We start from the raw sequence: 23297 nt of genomic DNA, 5'->3' as shown, positions 1-23297 counted from the left end.
TCCATAATTACATCAAGTATACATCCAATTTAATCCCATTTTTTGGCTTTGGATCTTAGCTTTTTATGTCTTGGTGATTCAAGTGTCTGTGGAGATACTTTCTCATCATGAAAGTCTGCATCAGGCAGTGCATCCAGACTCAGCCATGCCCTGATGAGAAATTCTTCCTCAGGTTCCCTCCAAGCACTCCTTAACTTCAAACTATACTTTTTACTTTTGGACACCTCTGCTATCTTATCGAGTGAAATAAATCACATTATTTATTATTGAATATAGTAAAAGTCTAAAAATTCAGAAGCCAGAAATCTGGACTACCCGAGAATCCGGACTTCTCCAAAAGTCTTGCATTTTGTGTGCGTGCGTGTATAAACGCCACACATGCATGGTGGCAATAAGTGACCAAGCAGAAATCATAGAATTATTTTTGTACTTTATATTTTATATGAAACAATGCTTTGTTAATAAACTATCAAAATTTGTTTGTTTATTCTCCTTGTATATAAATTTTAAAAATCCTGCCTGAAAATCAGGAAAATCCAAACCAACCCAATCCCAGAGCAGTCTGGATTTTAGGATTTTTACTGTATTTGCACAGTTTGTTTACATTTATTTCTTTGTTTATATTTCACTCTTTTGCGCCAGTATTTTTTTCTTGCGTACAATTTGCACTACGGATAAACCAAATTTTGCCTTGCCAGCAGGAAAAGAATCTCAGGGTTGTATGTGATGCATGTATGTACTCTGACAATAAATTTGAATGTTGAAGAAAGTACGCTCCATTTCGTTGGCTGAGGAATAGAGTATAAAAATAAGAACATTACGTTGCAAAGCCTTTGATAGGCCGCACTTGTTGTATTGTGTGTCATTCTGGCTTTGGAAAGGGTACAGAAAAGGTTTACCAGAATGTTGCCTGGTTTAGCGGGTACGGGCTATAAGGAGAGGTTGGACAAACTTAGGTTATATTCTTTTTAGATGTCATTCGGTAATTGGAAATGTGATAGAAATTTATGAAATTATAAGAGGCACTGAAAGCGCAGACAGTCAGAATCTTTTTTCTGGGGTAAAAAGGCACATACCAAAGGAAATTAATTTAAGATGAGGGCAAGGTTTTTTTATGCAGAGTGATGTGACTGGAAAAGGCTGCAGGGAGTAATAGAAAAGAACAATACAGCACAGTACAGGCCCTTTGGCGCACAAATGTTGTACCGACCTATATAAACCTACTCAATGTACCTCTCAGCTATAACCCTCTATTTTTCCTGCAACAATATGCCTGTCTTAAGAGTCTTTTAAATTTCCTTACTGAACCAACCTCAACCACCATCCTGGTAATAATGCATTCCAGGCACCCACTACTCTCTGTGTAAAAAAAAACTTAGCGCTGACATCTCTCCTAAACTTTCCTCCTGTCACCTTATACAGATGTTCTCTGGTATTTGTCTCTATCACCTTGGGAAAAAGGAGCTCATTGTCCACCCTATTTATGCCATTCTAATGGTGGAAGCAGATGGAATGAAATCATTTAAGAGGCTGTTACACTGACACATAAATATGCAGTGAATAGAATGATATGTATCATATTCCAGCACGAGTGTTTTAGTTTAACTTGGGCACCATGTTTAATGAAGACACCCGAGTTGAAGGGCCTGTTCCTGTGCTCTGCTGTTCTATGTTCTATAGAAATATGATCTTATTTTTCTGTACCTTGATCAGATCCCCAAAAGATTCCTCTGTTTCAAGGAAAACAAATCCCATCTATCCATTCCCAGCTCAGGATTGAAATCCTACATCCAGGCAAAATCCTGGTGATCCTCCTCAGCGTAATCATGTCTTTCCTAGAGTGGGGTAGCCAGAAATGCACACAGTATTCCAAATTTTATCTAGCCCATGTTGATATAGTTGTATCATTATCTCTCTGTTCTCATATTCTATGCCTCAACTAAGGTAAGTATCCTATATGCCTTCTCCACCACCAGATCTAGATGTGCCTGTTGCCTTTGAAGAATATTCATATACACAAAGGACTTTCTGTTCGTCAATACTCCTTCGAACCCTAACTTTCATTATATACTGTATGTCCAAACCATTTTACTCCTCCAAAATGTATCAACTCACATTTATCATGATTATATTTGAGTTGACACTGTTATGCCCATCTTATCAATTATTCAATGTTGTCTTAAAATGACTCCAATTTCATAGCCACCTGTAAACACGCTAATCATATTTCCTATATTCACAACCAAATCACTGATGTATATAGCAAACAGCAAGAGTCCCAGCACCAATTCAGGCGGTGTGTTGCAGGCTACTGGTACGTTTTTAAAAAAAGGTACCATTATCACCCAAACCAATTTTGGATCCAATTTAACAGATAGTCCTGGGTCCCACATGATCTAATTTTATGGACTACTCTCCCAATTGGTGCCCTGTGAAAGGCCTTACTGATGTCCATGTGGACTACATTAACCACATTGCCTTATCAATACATTTAATCGCCATTTAAATATTTTTAATTCCATTTTACATCCCCTTTTCTTTAAATGTCAGCTACAAGACCATAAAACCATAAAATATAGGAAGTAGGCAATTCGGCCCATTGAGTCTGCTCTACCATTCCATCATGAGCTAATCCACTATTCCATTGGAGCTGATCCATTCTCCTACTCAACCCCACTCCCCTGCCTTCTCTCCATAACACTTGATGCCCTGATTAATCAGATATCTATCGACCTCTGCTTTAAATATACCTCCACATGGTACCAAATTCCAGAGGTTCACCACTCTCTAGCTCAATGGTTCTCAACCTTTTTATTTCCACTCACATATCACTTTAAGTAATAACTTTACCATCAGTACTCTGTGTGGTATGTGAGTGGGAAGGGAAGTTTGAGAATCACTATTCTAGACCCAATTGTTACTGAAATATTTTGCTTGAGAAAAATTGTCATTGGCCCATTTCCTTTGGAGTTATGAAACCGTCCACATAACGAGTCAATTAGGGACGATTAAAACAGTGGTTTTCAACCTTTTTCTTTCCACCCACATACCACCTTAAGCAATCCCTTTCTAATCACAGTGCATCTATGGCATAGGGAATTCTAAAGTGGTACGTGAGTGGAAAGAAAAAGGTTGAGAACCACTGCTCTAGCTAAAGAAATTCCTCCGTGAAGTGCCAGTTGATAAAGTAGACAAAGACAATGTGGTCAAACAATAATCATGGCTTTTTTTTAATCAGAAACTCTTGGTACAATAATGAAAGACAATAGGTGCTTACACAGTAATACCCAAGGGGAATGTCCTTAACAGTAGAGATAATGCACAGCCAATGTTAGTACAGCAAGGCTCGCCAGAGGGGAGACAGGCAGCTTGGCAGACATTCACCACAGTCTCCCCCAGCAGAAGAAGGGTTAAAATCAAAAGGACAGCTACTAGGAAAGACTGAAGCAAGTGATACTTGGATACCATGTTTGGCATTGAGAATACTCCCCCCCACAGCCAAAATACGCCAGTATCTAGCAAGCAATCGAAATATAATGATATATTTTATGAATATGTCAGCCTTTCAGGTGCTTCTTCTCAAAACAGGTGGCTCCTTTGCAAACTTGGGAACTGGTACAGTTCCTGGGTCTGTAGTGTGGGAAGGACTGACTTCTGGACCTACTCCAGAATCGCCAGCATGAGGCAGTGGAGTCTCAGCATGGCCATCTGAAAGCTTACTAGGGTTCACAGGCTGTGGAGGGGGTGGGGGGGGAGCCCAATCTCTCAGACTCACTCTGAGTAGGGGTGTGAGGAAGGGGCGAACCAAGCGAGGCCATATCTCTCTTAGGGGTACAATGTCAGTACTCCCGTCTGGGAATTTATCATGAGTGTAGTTGGGGTTGGTATGCAGTAACTGAACTGGGTGGACTAGGGGGTCTGTTTTACACACCCGAGCATGGTTCTTCAGCAGCACGGTTCCAGGCTCAGATAAACAGGCTGGCTGGCCAGTCCATCACAGTTCCTGATTTCCTAGGAAATGAGGTGTTTGATTTGTTGCAGTGCACAATAATGACCGAATAGAATGTAGCGCCTCAGGCAGCACCTCCTGCCACCGGGTAACAGGGTAACCATGTGTTTCTAAAGCAAGATTAACAGTCTTCCAGACTGTACCATTAGCCCTTTCGACCTGCCTATTGCCCTATGGGTTGTAGCTCGTGATACGGCTGATGGCAATCCCCTTCCGGAGCAGGGACTTCTTCCAGAGAGTAAGGAAGGTTTTTAGCCCTTATGTAGTGGAAGAACCTCATGACTCCTGGGTGGCACAGTCTGCTATGGATCTCGTATCAGCTCCCTCCAGCTGAGCACCAGCAGCAGATCGTGACAATGCGTCAGAGGGATCATTTAACCTGCTCGGTCTGTACTGGATCTCATAACTATAAGTTGAGAGTTCTATTCGCCAGCGTGCCATCTTATCGTTCTTGATTTTACTTTTGTGTTTAGTACTGAACATGTAGGGTACAGATTTCTGATCAATGACAAGAGTACATTTTCTGCCGGCAAGAAAGTATCTCCAGTAGCAAACAGCTTCAATAATAGCCTGGGCTTCTTTTTCAATGGCAGGATGTTGAAGTTCAGGTCCGCGTAATGTACGGGAGAAGAATGCCACAGGTCTGCCCTTTTGATTAAGGGTTCCTGCCAAGGCACAATCTGAGGCATCAGTTTCCACTTGGAATGGAACATCCTCGTCAATGGACGAGAGTGCAGCTTTGGCAATATCACCTTTCATTCTCTCAAAAGCCTTCAAGGTCATTGGAGAGGAAAAGATTTAGTGTCAAACAGAGGGTGTGCCTTCATGGTGTAGTCCCGAACCTATTTGCGTAGTAGGAAAAGAATCCCATACACTTTTTAAGGGCTTTTGCTGAGTCTGGGGGTGGTAACTTCTTAAGGGGGGGGCCATTCATTCTGGCTCAGGGCAGATTTCACCCTTGCAGACAATGTAGCCCAGAATGGGTAGCTCTGTCGCGTTGAACACACATTTGCCCTCGTTAAATGTAAGGTTGAGTTCTTTAGCTGTTGCTAAAAATTTCTTTAAGTTGTTGTCGTGCTCAGCCTGTGTTTTCCCACAGATAGTGACATTATCCAGATAGGGAAACGTACCCTGTAACTCATACGTCCTAACAATCTTATCCATTTCCCTCTGAAACACGGACACACCATTAGTGACCCCAAAAGGTACCTTTTTAAACTGGTATAACACCTCCCCCCCCCATCAGCCTCAAAAGCCGTATAGGGCCATTCCCTTTTCTTAATGGGGATTTGGTGATAAGCTGTTTTGAGGTTGATAGTGGAGTACACTTTGTATTGCGCTATCTGATTAATCATTTCATTGATGCATGGCAGGTGGTAGGCATCCAGGTTAGTGTAACGGTTATAGTCAATAGCCAGTCATATTAGTGTGATTTTTCACAACTACCACTTGTGCCCGCCATGGACTCTTACTAGGTTCAATTACTCCCTGTGATAGTACAGATTTTATCACCAATGTGTATATGTATTTATTGTAGTGTAGGATGACTGTGATTGGCTGAGAGCATAGCCACGTCTACTGGCAGGTCTTAAAGGGTTGCTTCTAGCCAGACCAGGTCATTCTGGACTGGTTGACCTACATGTGACATGCTCCAGTCTTCTAGTTAATAAAGACTTGGTTTGGATCAACAAGCTTTTGATTCTTTCGACATGCTCTACACTCCCTCTTTAAGCAGTCTCTGGCTCTCCACTTTGATAAACTCACGATCCTCTTTGCTGTAAGAACGGCTCTTAGTGGCGATCGGCTGACACTCAGGGGTTAAATCATTGAAAAAGAAAGGAGCTTTGATCTTTAATGCGGACAGAGCGCAGTAACTAGCGCGGGGGATGGTAAGTGTGGGTAGTGGCCCACCGAAATTTAACTCTACACTGTTCATCTAACTCCATTAACACAGGGGAGCAGAGCTCTGGCATAATAAAGAGCCACACATCAGCAAGGCAATGTCCCTACAAATTTAAAGTAAGTTTACACTTGTCCCGTACAGTTTTTGTAAGTACACTACAAGCCATCAATATATTTCAGTTTGCTGGATATCTCCGCAAATTTAAGGCTCTGGCAACTTTCTCGTGGATGTAGCTGTCAGTACTCCCCGAGTCTATTAGACAATCAAGAGTCTCACCATTCACCTCCCCCTTCATAGTCGACCGTTCCAGTTCGTAACATCCCCCAAGCTTTACAGTCAATTGAGCTATCACAGGGGATCTCACCTTGCCATCACTTGAAGTCGATTCAGCCTGCTCGTCTGAAGATTCCCCCTTTTCACAATTGTCTTCCATTCCTGCAGCTCCAGGACACATTTTCTTGGTGCTTCTCTTCTTATCTTGTGAATCTTCTCTGAACCCTCCCCCATGCCAGCACATTTTTTCTTAAAAAATAAGGAGCCCAAAAATGTATCCCATATTCCAAGTGAGGCTGCACAAGTGCCTTATAAAGTCTTAAAATCACATCCCTGGCCTGCATCTGTTGCTCTAGATATGAATGCCAACATTGCATTCACCTCTTTCACCACCAACTCAGCCTGGAGGTTAACCTTTTCGGGTATCCTGCACAAGGACTCCCAAGTCCTTTGCACCTCCAAATTTTGCATTGTTTCCCTATCTAAATACTGTATCTAGGCATGTAAGAATTGAATTTTGTGAAGCAATTTTTTGGGTAAAATTTAGGGAGTTGACTATTACATGCATACTACTTTTGACCGTAATAAGTATATGTGCCATTTGAGGTGTTGAGAGCTCAGATGGACAGGTGTGTGTGGCTGGGACCAGGTGGCAAATCCAAGTTCGGGGCCTCGAGGGCTCGGATGGGCAGGCATGCAGCCAAGACCAGATGACAAGTCTGAGTTTCAGGCATCAGGAGCATGGATATAAGGGTGTTTGGCCAGAACCAAGTTGCAAGTCTGTGGTTGGAGCATCAGGAGCTCGGATGGGCGGGTGGTTGGAACCTAGGTGAGAGTCTCCAGTTAGGGCATCAGGAGCTCAGATGGATGAGCAATAGAAGCCTAGGTGAGAGTCCGCAGTTGAGGTGTCAGGAGCTCGGATGGGTGAGTGGTCAGAACCAAGGTGAGAGTCCATAATCAGGTCATCAGGAGCTTTGATGGGCAAGCAGGTGGCTGGGATCAGGTGTCCACGATCAGGGCATCAGAAGCTCAGCTGGATAGGCAGCCTGCCAAGACCAGATGGTAAGTCCTTGTTCAGGATGTTAGAATCTTGGATATGTGAGTGGATTGGGCCTCGGAGCGAGTCTATGGTCTGAGCATTGGGAACTCAGATGGGCAGGTGGCCACGGCCTAGGCAAGAGTCCGTGGTTGAAGCATCATGAGCTCTGGTGTGTGGGTGGGCAGGGCCTAGGCAAGACTCTGTGGTTGGAGCATCGGGTGTTCAGATGGGCAAGCAGCTGAGGACAAAAATAGGGGGGGGGGGGTCAACCTTTACATGGTATCAACTATTATGTGCGTATATACGGTAATAGTCGGCCCTTTTATTTCTTCTATCAAAGTGAATGACCATACATTTTCCAACATTGCATTTAATTTGCCACTTCTTTGCCATTCTCCTAAACTAACAAGTCTCTCAGCAGCCTCTCCATTTCCTCCTCCCTATCCGTCCCTCCACCTATCTTTGTATCATCTGCAAACTTACCACAAAGCCATTTATTCCACATTCCAAAGCATTAACCTAGAACATAAATAGAAGTGGTTCCAATACCACCCCTGCAGAAAATCACTGGTAACCGGTAGCCAACCAGAATAGGATCCCTTTATTCCCACTCGGTTTCCTGCTGATCATCCAATGCTCTACCCATGCTAGTATCTTTCCTGTAATTCCATGCTCTCTCATCTTGTTAAGCAGCCTCATATGTAGCACCTTGTTGAAGTCCAAATACACAACATCCACTGCATCTTCTTTATTTAGCCTGCTTGTGGTTTCCTCAAAAAATTGCAGTAGGTGTGTTGGGCAAGATTTTCCTTTCAGCAAATCATGTTGATTTTGGCCTATCTTGTTATGCATCTTCGGGTACTCCATCACCTCATCCTTGAGGATCAATTCTAACAATGTCCCAACCACCGATGTTAAGCTAACAGGTCTATAATTTACTCTGTTTTCTCTCTCCCTTTTTAAATAGCAGATTAGTATTTGCAACTTTTCAGTCCTCCAGGACCATGTCAGAATCTATTGATTCTTGGAAGATCATTAATAATGCCTCTGCAATCTCTATAGACACTTCTTTCAGAACCTGAGGATGCATTCCATCTGGTCCAGAGACTTATCTACCCCAAGGCATCTTATCTACCCCAAGGCATTCAGCTTCCCAAGCACCTTCTTTCTGGTGATCATGACTTCACTCAGAATCAGAATTTATTGTCATGAACAACTCATGAAAAGACAGAATTTTGTGACTGGTTCATGACAATAAATTCTGATTTTCTTTTCCCTGACACCCTTGAAAGTCAGGTATATTGCTAATGTCTTCCACAGTGAAGACTGATACAAAAATACTCAATCAGTTCCTCTGCCATCTCCTTGTCTCCCGTTCCAATTTCTGCAGCATCATTTTCTATCTGTACTATTTCCACTCTTGCCTCTCTTTTGCTCTTAATATACAGTACAACTCCAATTATTTAAAATGGTCAGGACCCATCCTGTTTCAGATAAACAACTGTTCAGATACTGGTCTTTTTTTTTAATGGCCCAGTAGCAACAGCAAGTCACTTGTAACAGTATTTAAACAAGCCTTGTAAACCTTTTTAAGCATGAAATGATGTTGCATTCTCACCAACTTTCAACCTGTGATGCCAGTTTGGCTCCAAACATATTTCAAACAACTAAGGATTTTTGATTGTTTCAGATATCCTCATTTATCTGAAATTTTTTCAAAAGGCCACAAATGACATCACTTTCAGGTCCAGGAAAATTTTGGATAATCTGATTTCTGATAATCAGAGTTGTATTTAAAAAAGCTTTAAGTGAGCTGTATGATATTATTTGCTAAACTCCTTTCAAAGTTCATCTCTTCCTCCCTAATGACCATCTTAATTGCTATCTGTAAGCATTTAAAAACTTTCCAGTCCTCTATCTTCTCATTAATTGTTGCTTCCTTCTATGCCCCATTTTTTGCTTTTTCTTTGGTTTTGACTTCTTTTTTCAGTCACAGTTTTGTCATTTTTTTGGATTATACCTGTCCTTTACCTTCCTTATTTCCCACCGAAACTCCAGCCATTGCTGCTCTGCCATCCTCCCTGCCTTTCCAATCAATCTTAACCAGTTCCTCTCTCTCATACCTTTGGAGTCTCCTTTATTCCACTGGTGTATTGCCACATCGGGTTTTAGTTTCTTCTCTCCATTCTAGGGCGAATTCCATTATATTATGATCACTGCCTCTTTCCCTTACTTTCAGCTCTCTTATCAATTCTGGTTTACTTACACAATACTCAATCCAGAATTGCCATTGCCGTGGTCAGCTCAGCCACAAGCTTTTCTAAGAAGCCACCCTGGATACAGCTCCAACCTGGTTTTCCCATTCAACCTGCATATTGAAATCCCCCATAACTATTGTATCATTGGTCTTTTCGCATGCGTTCTCTATCTCCCTCTGTAGTTTGCATGCCACATCCTGGCTACTGTTTAGAGGCCTGCATACAACTCCCATCAAGGTCTTTTTACCCTTCCACTTTCTTAATTGTACCCCTAGGGATTCTACATCTTCTGATCCAATGTCTCCTCTCCCCAAAGATTTAATTCCATTTTTAACCAGAAGAACCACTTCATCGCCACAGCCTACCTTCCTGTCCTCCTGATGCAGTGTGCATCCTCAGATATTTATTCTCACCTGTGATCTTCTTTCAGCCACAACTCAGTGTGATGGCCACAATGTTATGCATGCAAACTTCCAGCTGCGCTATAAGATAATCAACCATGACAATAGTTCTCCACAGTTCTTTTAAGTGTGATGGTAGCTGTAAATACACTCAGTTGAAAATGTAACCAATCAAACTTTATTAATCATCTCAAGATCACTCAGCAAATATAGTCTCACCATCGTTTCCTCACAGAATGTTGAATTATCTGCTTCATTACCATTCATGATGCTTCATTAACATCCAGTCCATGAATAATTATGGCTTTTGGTTGTATGCGTCTGACACCGACATCTGTGTTTGCAATTGTTTCGAGTAAAAAAAGCTGTGATAAAATTAAATTACTTTGCAAGGGTAAATCTTCATGATTATCTACCTCTGAGATTTTCAAGCATGAAGCAAATCTGAAGAGGTGAACAAGGCAAAGATCAAATACGATCAAATTGAATGGTGGAGCAGGCTCAAGTGCCTAATTGATAGATTCCTGTTTCATTTACTTGTGTTCCTTTGAAACTGGAAGGGCGGGCTGCACAATGGTGCTGACACTCAAAGGCAAGTCATATGCATTCATGAGAAGTTAACAAGTAGAGCTGCAAGGGTTCCCATTTAGAGGGGAGGTCAACATTGTGTCACATTGCACATTAGGGCAATGGTCTAGGTGAGGTGGTTGTCAATAGACTGGTGAGATAGTATGTGCTCAGGATTCATTCACTTAGGACAGAGCTTCACATGGGATCATGTAGTATCACAACACACCATGGCACTGTTTAAGAGTGAAGGTCTTATCCACAAGTTGCTGTATTCCATAATCATGAGAAATATCAAGCATGAGAGATTAAGGGAATGGGAAAACAACAGTGTCACAGTAATAGACAAAATATCTCCCAAGAATGTGAATCCCCAGGAAAATAATGAGGCCCTTAATTTTCTCCAAATTATATAAATTGGAATCTAAAGGAGACAACAATAAATTATTATTTATCACAATTGGCTTTGCCAAATTTGGATTTGGCTGAACAGATGGAATTAAATGCACCCTTTACTCAATTGAAGATAGAGGAGGCATTAAATTAATTGCATAATTAATAAATCTCCCACCAAAGATGTTTTTCCACTAATTTTATAAAGAATTTAAGAATTTATTTATCCCTCTCTTAATAGAGGTATTGAACCAGGCAGTTTGATCACATACTTTGCCAGGATCCTTCGCAGCAGCAAAAATGGTAATCCCTAAGAAGGATAGGGATCTATTGAAACAGTCATCTTATAGGCCGATTTTGTTTTGTTAAATATGGATTATAAAATACTAGCCAAAGCTTTGGCAATAGATAGGCAAAAATTTTGCCCAAATTGATAAACAAGGACCAATTTTACAAATTGGATTCGAGCCCTATATAACAAACCTAAGGCTAATAACTTGAGCCAATGGTTCTATAACCAATGCAAATAAGGCCGGTCACAATGGATGTTAATATTAAAGGAATTAAAAGTTGGTGAGCAAGAGTATAAAATTAATTTGTTTGCAAATGATGTGTTAATATATTTAACACATCCTAGAAATTCTCTAAGGCAACTTCAGAACCTTTTGAAACAATATGGAGAAATGTCTGGTTATAAAGTTAATTGGAATAAAAGTGAGATATTACTAATTTCAGATGAGAATTATTTAGATTGTAAACAGATTACAAAATTTAGAAGGTCTAATAAAATTAAATATTTAGTTGTAATGGTCGATGTTGATTATCAAAATTTATACAAATTAAATTATGTACCTTTATTTAAAAAATTAAGTTTGACTTGAATAGATAGAAGGACTTACCTTTAACTTTAATAGGAAGAGTAAATTGTATTAAAATTAATATATTTCCATGTATTCAATATCTTTTCCAATCAATTCCTTGTTCAATACCAAATATCTTTTTTAAAGAATTAAATGCGGCAGTGCAATTATTTTTTTATTGAAAAGTAAATTATCTAGAGTCTCATTACAAAAAATTGACATGGTAATATGCGTTAGGAGGACTTCAACTACTAAACTTTCAGAATCATTATGAAGCTGCACAATTAAAATTCATTAACAGGATGTTAGATATTGACCAACCTCCAATATGAGCTAAAGTTGAATTAGCACAGATTTATGAAATTAATATACATCAATTTATATATAAATGGAACCCTCATCTTTTACAAAAGTAAAAGTTACTAGTATTGAGACATTTGATGGAGATTTGGTATAAAAGAGATCAGATTATAGGAATTTGTAAAATTATAGTAAAATTTCAGCCAAGACTCCATTATATCAGAATAAAACAATCCCTTTCTCTGTGAATAGTCTTTATGTGAAAGCTTGGGAATTGAAAGGTATTAAATTGGTAGAGGATTGGTTTGAGACAGGTATGTTTGTTTCTTTTACTTAAAGAAAAATTTGAGATATTGCCAAATTCTTTAATTGATTATCAGGTTCGTGCTTTATTAACAGAAAATTTTGGATGGGATTTGGTATTACCTGGGCAAACTAAATTCAAGATTTTAATTGTTGATGGTGGGGAAAAAAAGGGTTTATTTCAGAAATGTGTGCTTTGTTGCAAGAGAAGATGATTAGACTTATATAAAATGAAAAATAAGTGGGAGAAAGATTTATCTATTTTACTATCTCAGAGGAATGGATGCCTATGTGCGCAGATAGTGTAACTAAATTAATTAACGTGAGATATAGTTTAGTCAATTATAACTTTTTGCATCAGCTGTATTTAACTCCTGAGAAGTTAAAAAGATATGGTTTCAGTTCTTAAGATTTGTGTTTTCATTGTGGAACACACACAGGTACTTTTTTTTACACTCAGTATGGATTTGTGAAAAAGTTAAACCCTTTTGGGAAAAAATTATGAAGTTTTTGGAAGATTTGTTCAGGTTTGAACTAACACTTGATCCATTACTTTTCTTAATGAATTATACTGCAACATTAACAACCAGTTTAAGATTGGATAAGTTTCAAATTGCATTTATTCGTTTGGTGTTAGCTGTAGCTAGGAAATGTATTGCTATTACATGGAAGAATGACATTGAACTGAATATTCAAAGATGGCAAAATGAATTGAAATCGTATTTATTTAGAGAAGATAACATACAACTTATGGAACAATTACTCTTTCTTTGTTAAAATGTGGACTCCATATTTGAAATATAAGCGTTTGGATATACTGCAATTCTTTTTTAAGATGTAAAGGGTTGGCACACTCCACAGCAATGGATAATTAACCGATATATGTTTTTGGCTCTTGTATAGGGGTAGTAATTTTAAGTAAGGTTTTTTTTGTATGTACTTTAAAATCTATAAATAAAGTTTACAAAAAAACCCAAGGCTAGAGTTCTGATGAATGGTCAAATATCTCCAACATTCCCACTATCCAGATCCAGCAGACAAAGATGTCCACTGTTGTCAGCTCTGTTCGTATTAGCCATAGAACCTCTGCCAGAAATTATTCAACAGGACCCAGACATTAAGGGATTCAGAGTTGACCAAGATGAACATAAGATTAGTCTTTTCACAGATGGCATATTAATATATCTGACGGAGCATGAAACTTCTCTACAAAGGTTGCATTTACAACTGAAAGATTATGGGAGGGTCACTGGGTACAAAATAAACTGGGGCAAGAGTGAGATCATACCACTAACTCAAATTGCCAAAAGAATATACACTTTAGATGGCCTAAGAATGGGATCAAGTACTTGGAGATCAAAACGAAATGATTTTTAAAAAAATTTATAAGATGAAATTGAAAATTAAAATAAATGGGCAACTCTTCCAATGACATTGATCAGAAGAGGGAACTGTATTAAAATAAATATATTCCCACGTATACAATACCTCTTTCAGACTCTTCCACTGAAATTCTTTCAAAATCTGAACATTAATTAGGAAGTTTCTCTGGAAAGTTAAGTTAGCCAGAACCTCCATGGAAAAATAAACTTGGAAATATATATGGGAAGGTTACAAATTTTAAATATTACTATTGGACAGCCCAGATTAAATTTGTCACTTTCCTCTTTGATGGAAGAGACAAACCTTCATGAGTGAAGCTGAACTGCACAAAAAGGAAAATAACTCCAAAAACACCTGTAGCGCTGCTAAAGGCAGAGCTGCTGAAATAAAAATCGTCCAGACCAACCAAGTAAACCAGTAACTGCCGTTTATTCAAACCACGCGTATTCCTTTTTAGGGGAGGCAACAGGCTCAGGGAAGTGACGTCATAATGCTGCTGCGAGGCCTGGCCGTTCCCCTGGCAACACGCTCCTGCAGCCTGGAACGGTGGGGGGAAACTCCCTGTGCCCTGCTACGCTGGCTGTTCATTACAGCGATTCGGCCCATCATGCATGGGGTTGATCTGGCCTGCTACACACCCTTGATTCAAAATAGATCAATTCCTTTAACAATGGATAATAAAATTCTACATGCGTGGTCCCGTAAAGGGATCAGCTATGTAGAAGATTGTTAGGTACAAGGGCAAATAACGTCATTTGAACAATTAAAAAAAATACAATATTCATAATAATACAATCTTCTGCTACTTTCAATTATGAGCTTTTTTCAGAGATGGATTAGGACGTTACCAGAATGCAGTGAAATGGAGATTCCGATTCGAAAGAGGAACATAAAGAAATTCACATCAGTAATGTTTCTCTACTTCAATCAGGTACTCCTAAACCAAGTTATATAAATCAAAAGAATTATGGGAATCAGACAAATATTTGTACTGATGCTAAGAACTGGTCTGATATATGTCAGGACTACATGATTAGTACAATTAATGCAAGATATAGACTAGTGAATTTTTTTTTTGCATCAGTTATATCTTACCCTGCAGAAGTTGCACAAATTAAATTCCAATATATTAGATAAATGTTTTAGGTGCACGGAAGAAATAGGTACCTTTTCACATTCTACTTGGTCATCCACTAAAGTGAGACCCTTTTGGGAAAAATTAAGAAATTTATTAAACCAGATAATTGGGAAACAATTACCACAAAGTCCAGAATTGTTTCTATATCGTGGACATAAGACCATGAGTCTAAATACCAATTAGAATTTCTTAAAATTCCATTGGCAATGCCCAGGAAATGTATTGCAGTTACCTGGAAGTCTGATTCCTTTCTGAACATAGCCCAATGGAATGCAGAAATGCATAGTTGTATTCTTCTGAAGAAATTTACTTACAATTTAAAAAAAGAAATAATTTTTTCAGGTATGACAACCATATTTGCGTAACACAGGGTTGAATATTTCAGATACTTATTCTGTTCTCAAGTCTTCATTTCCATATTTGAGATCCAGGTAAGAAAAAGGGGTAGACTTTCTAGGCTGGATTCCAGAATCCAACAGCTCCTTTTTCTTTATTCACCTTTTCTTTCTTCACTTTTTCTTTCTTTCTCTTCTATTTTCTATCTTCTATCTTGGGGACTCATTTGAAGGTAGAGGAGTGATGGGGTTACTTGAAACATGGACAAGCAGTATCATTGATTTTTTTTTTTGCTTTGTTTTATGTATCTGTAATGATTAATTTTGGATACTTGTTTAACCACAAAATTAAAATAAAATATTTTTCAAAAATGTGAATCCCCATAGTAACGAGTCAAAAATTTCAACTGCACTTTTGGCCTGACCACCAACACATTCTCCAAAATTGTCATGACCTTTGAGGCCCATACCCAAAGCTCAATGAAACCAAATACTTCCACAGTGTAAATAACTTCCCATTCTGCAAGCATTAACAACAGTTTGTTTTAAGAAAAAAAGTGTTTGGGACAGCATAGTTAGTGCAATGCTATTACAGAGCCAGCATTGTCTGCAAGGAGTTTGTCGATCCTCCCTGCATCTGGGTGGCTTTCTCCTAGGAGCTCCGGTTTCCTCCCTCTATTCAAAACATACCAAGGGTGTCGGTCAATTGGGTGTAATTGGACAACATGTGGTCATGAGCCGAAAAAACCTGTTACCATGCTGTATGTCTAAATTAAATTAAAAGTACATCAAATTGTTCTTAGAAACAGGATCCCCACAGAGTTTTCTAAAAGGGTAGAATGATTAACTGTTTAGACCTTACAAATTGTGACATAAACATTTCTAGATAAAAAGTTGTGCTCTATTCCTGAAGTTCCACAAGACCAACTCTGACAACATCTCTCAAACCTCAGACCTCAGTTAGAATGGCAAGGAAAAAAGGTACATGGAAACACCACCTTTTAAAGATCCCTTCCAAATTGGATACCATCCTGATTTAGAAATGTGTTGATTCGACATCATTAGGTCTAAATCTTGGAATGTTGTTCCCAAAAGTAATGTTAGATTACATTCACTAGAACTACAGTTACTCAAGAAAGCAGTTCAGCTCCATCTTCTCGTGCACTTAGGGATGAGCAATAAATCCCAGTTTGGCTTAGTTGCCAAAAATGATTATAATTTTTTTAAAAACTGAGGGAAAATTACTTTGCAATCAGCCAATTGGAAAAACCATTCAAATGCTTTGTTTCACTGCCTTAGAAGTTGAAACATTAAGCTATTAATGACAGAAAAGATACTGGCTGATGTGCGTCCATCATTAAAATAATTCTGTTACGTGGGCCTGCTTTATTTTAATTATTTTAATAATCAGGACAATATTTATTCTAAATTCCTAATCACTGAGTGGCTTGCTTGGCTATTTCATCTGTCACCTGGATTGGGTTTCTGGATTTATGTGTCAGCTAAGAATAGCAGATTTCCTTCCCTGAGACACATTGGTGTTTTAACAACTACTGCATGAAGTAGTTTTGTAGTCATTGGCACTAGTGATGAGTTTTTTTTTAATGAGAATCTGATTCTAGTGCTACTGCCACTTCTAGCTGAGTTCCAGAAATGAAGTTCCATCAAGGTGAATCCTATGTGAGCAGAATAAATTCAGTTTGAGAGGTGCCTGTGCAAACTGTTCAATCATGGAACTTAATTGCCACTCTCCATTTTTGTTCCTTTTTGCTTAAATATCAGAAAAGTTACTGCAACAAGTGCATTAGAAAAATACCAAAAACCTTTCTTTACATTAGGGAATTAATTATTGTTGTCAAAGCTGTCAAAATAGCACATATTAGAATATTAATTATTCATGAAATAAAACCTGTTCCTACCACCAAATGCAGGTCTCATTGTGAAATCATGATCATCTACTCTGAGAAGATGTTCAGACTTTGATGGTCGAATTTTGGTTAAATCCGGAATTCTCTTTAATATGGGTCTGCAAAGAATACAACATTCAGCTCATTTCATAGGTAAAATTCATCATTAATACAACATGTCTGATTGCAAGTCTTCAAATGGAGCATGTCGATTCATCGAGAGCCAGCTCACATAACTGAACAGCTTCTTTGAATCTAGAGTATCCTTTTGGTCAAATTGTTTGCTCTTTTATCCAGTTAATCCTTGTCTGCATCTCAATCCTAGTAGTGATGACCCTGACCTTCTTTGCTTCAAGATAGGAAACACCAGGAATACCCAAGGCCCATAACTGTGTCTTGGGATTCGTGGAAAGAGATTTAGATTCCATGAGTCGGCAACCGAGCAATTTGTGACGTCTTGTAGCTTCAAGTGCCTTGTGTACACTACGTCTGGGCTTTTATTTTCCAATTTTGAAGAATAAAATAATGATTAATGACAGGGACAGCATAAAAGATTATCAGTCATTTTTGAGTGGATTAACATATAAAGCCTGTTCACAAATGTTGTTCATCTTAATGATGAGTGCATTGTCTAATGTACATACGCCCAAAATTCTTGCATGCTGCAGCCAAACAGGTATTTATAAAGAAAATCTATAATAGTAAACTAATTGAATTAAAAGGAAATTATATATACATAATGAAATATTCAGGAAAATATGTGAGAAATTTGAAATATCTTCTTTGGAGTTGCCTGCAGTTGTATGCACCTCACTAAGCTTATTCTGGCACTGAATTTACAAAGCTCTTAGAAATAATTGTACTTTTAACTTTGGCTCTTTATAACTGCTTGTTTAACTTACGGACAATGGTAATCTCTTGATTTCGTGAAGAATTGCTTGGTTTTAGAATCTCTTCCTCTGAAGCCATCAGATTACAATTATTTCAAAGAAGCAAACAATTTCAATCTGAGCTTCCAGGAAGTACCCATGCCATGCCGACTGATGCAAGTAAAAATAACACTGCAAGGGCATACATCTCTCCACCTTCTTCAGTCAATTCCTGGTGGCTGGCAATGAAGGCCAACTTGGAGAGCTACTGGCATTTTAAAGGCAAGTTTCCTTTACTTTTCTGAAACTCTTCCATTGGTCTTCCATGGTCATCTTTATTCACTATACCCACAACTGTGTAGCTGGCCACAATTCAAATGCTATTTATAAATTTGCCAATGACACCACGATTGTTGGCAGAATCGCAAATGGCGATGAGGAAGTGTACAGGAGGGAGATAGATCAGTTCGTTGAGTGATGTCACAACCACAATCTTGCACAATCAAACCAAGGAAATGATTGCAGACTTCCAGAGGAAATCAAAATATAAAGCAGTCCTCATTGAGGGTCAGCAGTGCAGATGGTCAAGAATTTAAAAATTCTCGGTGTCAACATCTCTAAGGATCTGTCCTGGAGCCTCGATATTGATGCAATCATAAAGAAGGCTTGCCAGCAACTATACTTCCTGAAAAACTTCTACAGGTGGAGATCATTCTGGCTGGTTGAATCACTGTCTGGAATGGAGATACTTACAGTCAGGACAAGAAAAAGCTCAACAAGGTTGTTAATGATCTGCGACATTATGGGCACCAGTCTTCACTCCATTGAGAAAGGAGCCTCTATCCTCAAGGACCGCCACCACCCAGGCCATACCCTCTTCACTTGACTACCATCAGGAAAAAGGTACAGGAGCCTGAAGACGAGCACTCATTATGCCATCAAATTTATGAATTAATAATGAACCATAGACACTACTTTGCTTTTTTTTTCTTGCACTACTTTTGTTTATTTTGTATTGTGGGTTTTCTAAATGTTTGCATGGTGATGGTGCCACTAAAGAACAAATTTTGAGAATTCTTCATGAAAATAAATTCTGATTCTTGTACACTGTAAGTCAATGGAACTGAATGTTGAGATCAGTGTTTGAGGAGCTATTGGTACCAGACAGCACATTTACTACTTCTCACCAGGAAGCTCATCTCATCAGTGAAGGTTCACAGTGTAGGGAGCCCAGATTTACAATTATGGGTGGGAGTTTACTGGGAGATTTACAAAAAAAGTATATATTTACATGCAGGCTCATCTTTAAATTATGATCCAGAACTCAATTCCTGCAGGGAATTGACAGGGTGGTGAAGAAGGCATTTGGTCTACTTGCTTTCATCAGTCAGGGCACTGGCCCTAGGAGATGAAATAAAATGATCCATTTGAACACAGACATTAGTGAGGCCACATTTGCAATTCTGATCACCTTGCATTTGGAAGGATGTTATTAAACTGGAAAGGTTGCAACAAAATTCAGTTTACCAGGAATTTATGGATGAATATAAAATTATTAGGGGCACATATTCTGTAATTAAGGTGAATAGTCACAGCCTTTTGTCCAAGGTAGGAGAATCTAAAATTAGAGGACATTGCTTTAGAGTGAGGGAAAATATTTAAAAGGGACCTGAGGGGACCTGGGTGTATGGAATGAGTTGTCAGAGGAAGTGGCTGAGGCAGGTACAATTATGACTTTGAGAAGATGTTTAGACAGGTACATGAACAGAAAAGGGTTAGAGGGATAAGGGCCAAGAATGGATCATCTCAGATGGGCTGCTTGGAAACCAGACGTTGAGCTGAATAGCCTATTTCCATGCTGTACAGCTCTATGATTCTATAACTATAAGTAAATTAGGATTTTCAAAAGGCAATTCAAAGAGCTGTGGAGAGAAAGAAATTAGAAGAGGTGTGATTGAAGAATGAGGAAGCATCACTGATGGGTCTGTTTTTTCTAGGAGACAATGTAGTTGTAATTGAGTGAATGGACTCCTACACCATAATTCTGTGGAACTACAAAAATACCTGCCTGCACTTTTGAAATGCCACCTTTTTCTTGCACTAACTGTAATTCTGAATACAGTAAAACTCCTGGTACCCAGAATTCAAGCAACTGGCATCCTCAAGCAAGGGCCAAAAAGAAAAAATTCAAAATTGTAAAAGTAAATGATCTCTTAAGTAACACATAAACCTTTGAAGATGGGAGCAAATATTCAGCCAGTGTAGTGCCTTACTTTTCTTGTAGCAGCTATTTGAATAAAGGTGTGTTTGAATAAAATGGTGTCAGCCAGGATGAAGAGTTGCTCGATGTCACTCACCATTGGGGTGAGTCTCCTTATCCCTGCTTATTAAGAGTTGCCCTGGTCAGAGGCTTTATCTGTAAACTTGGAGGAGGGGAGGTTAATTATTTATAATGTTTTGTTCATCTTTCAGGCGGCACTATGGAAGGGGAGGAACCTGAAGATGCAGTGACAGTTTATTGTCAGTCATATTCTTTGAAAACATTTAAGTAAAATGCTTTAAAGTGTATATATTCAGGCAAGTGAAGTATTTTTTGTCTTTTAAACTGTTTATTCTTAATGCAAATGTACAAGTTAGGCATTATAAGAGTATACCTCGAATGGAAAATTAACTTATCCAGCATCTACCTATCCCTATAGGTGCAGGATACCAGGGGTTTTACTATATTTAGTTATGCCTTTAATTTTTTATATATAATTCTTTAAGTTCTGGGAGCAATTTAATGTATACTATTGTAGTTGGCATACCTTACATACCTGTTTGGCTGTGGCAGGTAAGGATTTTGATGCATTGCATTTATAACAATAAACCTATTATTATAATTTTATTCAGAAATTTTTGGGATGTTGAACTGCGGTTCTGTCCAAGTAGATGTAAAATGTCGCATGATACCATTTAAAAAACGGAAACTAAAACCTCCTGATCACACAAATTAAGTAGTCATGACCTTGCTCTACACAACTTGATATCTGATTTGATATACAGAACAGACACTGCACTTTAGAAATGACTGACAAATAACAATCTTGGGGAGTGTCTTGTGGAGGTACAAATCCATATTTTATTTTCTTGTAATTCTATTTGGATACTTAGATGCATTTCAAACTGCATTGTTTCTAGAAAACTTCAAAGCACCCATCATGGCCATGATGTATCACAGAAAAAAAATTCAAATTGATCCATCTAAACATAATTCTTAAAGAGAAACTTTTATGACTTCCAAGTTGGTCTGTTTTCCCTACAGGTGAAAATAGAACAGTGTGGAAAAAATGTTTTCTGCACAAAACATTTAATAGGGTGAAAATCTGATTGAATTTCATAATTTATCTAAATATACTTGTGAAATTGATCTAAACCAAACACATGACAAAATCTACCTTACCATAAATTTTAGGTTTCCCCACCGAGATAATTTGTATAGCAATTAACGACACTCAGTTTATGAATATTTATTAAGCATGTTGGAAATTATTATGTCATTCAAAATCTTGGTGCCAAAATTGACTATCAATTACTAAGATTTCCATACCAGTGATTGACATCAGTCTATCCCCAAATCTTAAGTATGCAATCATACATTAACTAAAAGTGCATTTAATTGAATGTACAAAGAATTATTGTAAAATTTATTTTGATAACATAGTGTTGTTTAAATTGGAAATTCTTTGTCTCTTCAAAAGTATTCAACCAAATCCATTACTCTTTTCTGTCATTTCAGTACTTAAAATTAGTACCTTCTATTCTTTCACTTCCATTTTTGGATATAATTGCAGTTACATTGATGTATTGTTACTAAAGAGAAGGCTTCTTCTCAATACAATTCTTTTCCAGACTGGTCCATCAAAGGAAGAATAGAAAAAGCACGGTTAAAGCCTGGTTCGTTATCTTGTATTTGCGTGAAGCAGTTGGATGGGGGGGGGGAAGGAAATTGTTAAAGCTGTCCTATTTCATACTTTGCACAAATCTTTTTTCCTCATTACATACACATACATCACTTTTAATCTGCCTCTCCAGGGTAGGGGGGGGGGGGGGTGGTACTGAGACTAAATATTTTGAGTCAATTTATTATCAACCACTTAAGGGACCAGAAAAGTATTTTGAAAAATGGGCAATAATTCATGAACTCAATATTTTGTTGGTGCAAAGATTTCAAGCATTTTTAAGTTGGTATCAATATTTTCCCCCCAAATCAGCTAATCGCTATAAAATTAAATTGACGTTTGGATCTTCTTGAATTTTAGAAACCAAATTAACAAGCTACGATTTACAACACAGATGAGGTGCTGCACAATCTTCCCCGTGTTAATGTTTGCATATAAACAATCAAAATCTTTCCAACTTTCAATCCCTAGCAACAAGGAACTAATTCAGCATTTTCAACCAGTTTCAAAGGAACAGACTTTACTTAAAATTATGACATCACTTACTTTGACAACAGTCATTGTCTGGTTTTCTCATAAAGGCTTTACTAGTTCCTTCAAGTCTCCTTACCTGCCCCGTTTGAGGTGTTCAACCTGGGATGCCCATCTTTTCTTCCTGTGTTTTCTGCTTTCAGCAGCTATTGTCAGGCAGCAGATTATTAAAATAGTTTTAATTAAATAAGACATTCTTTGCAAAATATAAGCAATCCCAGCAATAGTCCTGTACAACCCTGTAGTGCGAATCACTTCTGGTTTAAACATTGAATCAATTTTTTACTCTAGTTCCACGCGTCGGCTGTCGCTTCTCCAAAGTGTTGGTGAGAGTTTGGAGTGATTCTGGGTTGTCACACTTCAGATTACTTGTTCTCCAACTGGCTGGAGCAACGACTGTGTTTGCCTGGCTTTGTGATTGACAACTAATCTTCCATAAAACCAGCAATCCCAGCCAGGCGCATCACCAGGAAAGCAGACACCTTCTATGAAGATTAAACCTCAATTCAAATGACCTCTTTTCTCACCATGGTTTAGACACAAGATTAGGAAGAAATATTTCATGCAAAACAGAAACTTAGAATATTGTACAAAATCACCCTGAACATTTGCAGAACTGAGAAGCAGTCAGTTTCATGGTCAAATGTTACATATAAATGATAATGAATGTTAAAAATACAATCTGAACAGAGAAATTATTGATCTGAGCAAAATGAGATTATGTTGTACATGGTCTCCAATTAGTTCCACATTGCTCTGTAATTAAGCAGTACTTTCTTAGTATGTACATACTGTAGTTACTACATAAATACTCTTTCAAATTTGGTATCACCATTTAAATTTAATTTATTCTGAATTTAACTATATTTCCAACTGTATGCAAATCA

The 23297-nt window shown here is 38.2% G+C and overlaps 1 protein-coding gene across 1 annotated transcript in view; it reads right to left on the bottom strand.

The window, feature by feature from the left end:
* Nucleotides 1-23245, bottom strand: part of LOC138736996 (gamma-aminobutyric acid receptor subunit rho-2-like) — a 57718-nt gene extending 34473 nt beyond the window's left edge. Inside the window, exons 1-2 of the mRNA XM_069887339.1 lie at nucleotides 22490-23245; nucleotides 17082-17188 (exon numbers count right to left, since the gene is read on the bottom strand). Of these exons, the coding sequence (XP_069743440.1) occupies nucleotides 17082-17188; nucleotides 22490-22680 (298 nt within the window). The 5' untranslated portion in view covers nucleotides 22681-23245. The remainder of the gene's footprint in view (nucleotides 1-17081; nucleotides 17189-22489) is intronic.
* Nucleotides 23246-23297: the final 52 nt, after the last annotated feature.

This window comes from Narcine bancroftii, chromosome 6 (assembly GCF_036971445.1).
Source record: "Narcine bancroftii isolate sNarBan1 chromosome 6, sNarBan1.hap1, whole genome shotgun sequence".
Taxonomy (NCBI): Eukaryota; Metazoa; Chordata; class Chondrichthyes; order Torpediniformes; family Narcinidae; genus Narcine; species Narcine bancroftii.
This window is presented reverse-complemented; position numbering and strand designations above follow the sequence as displayed.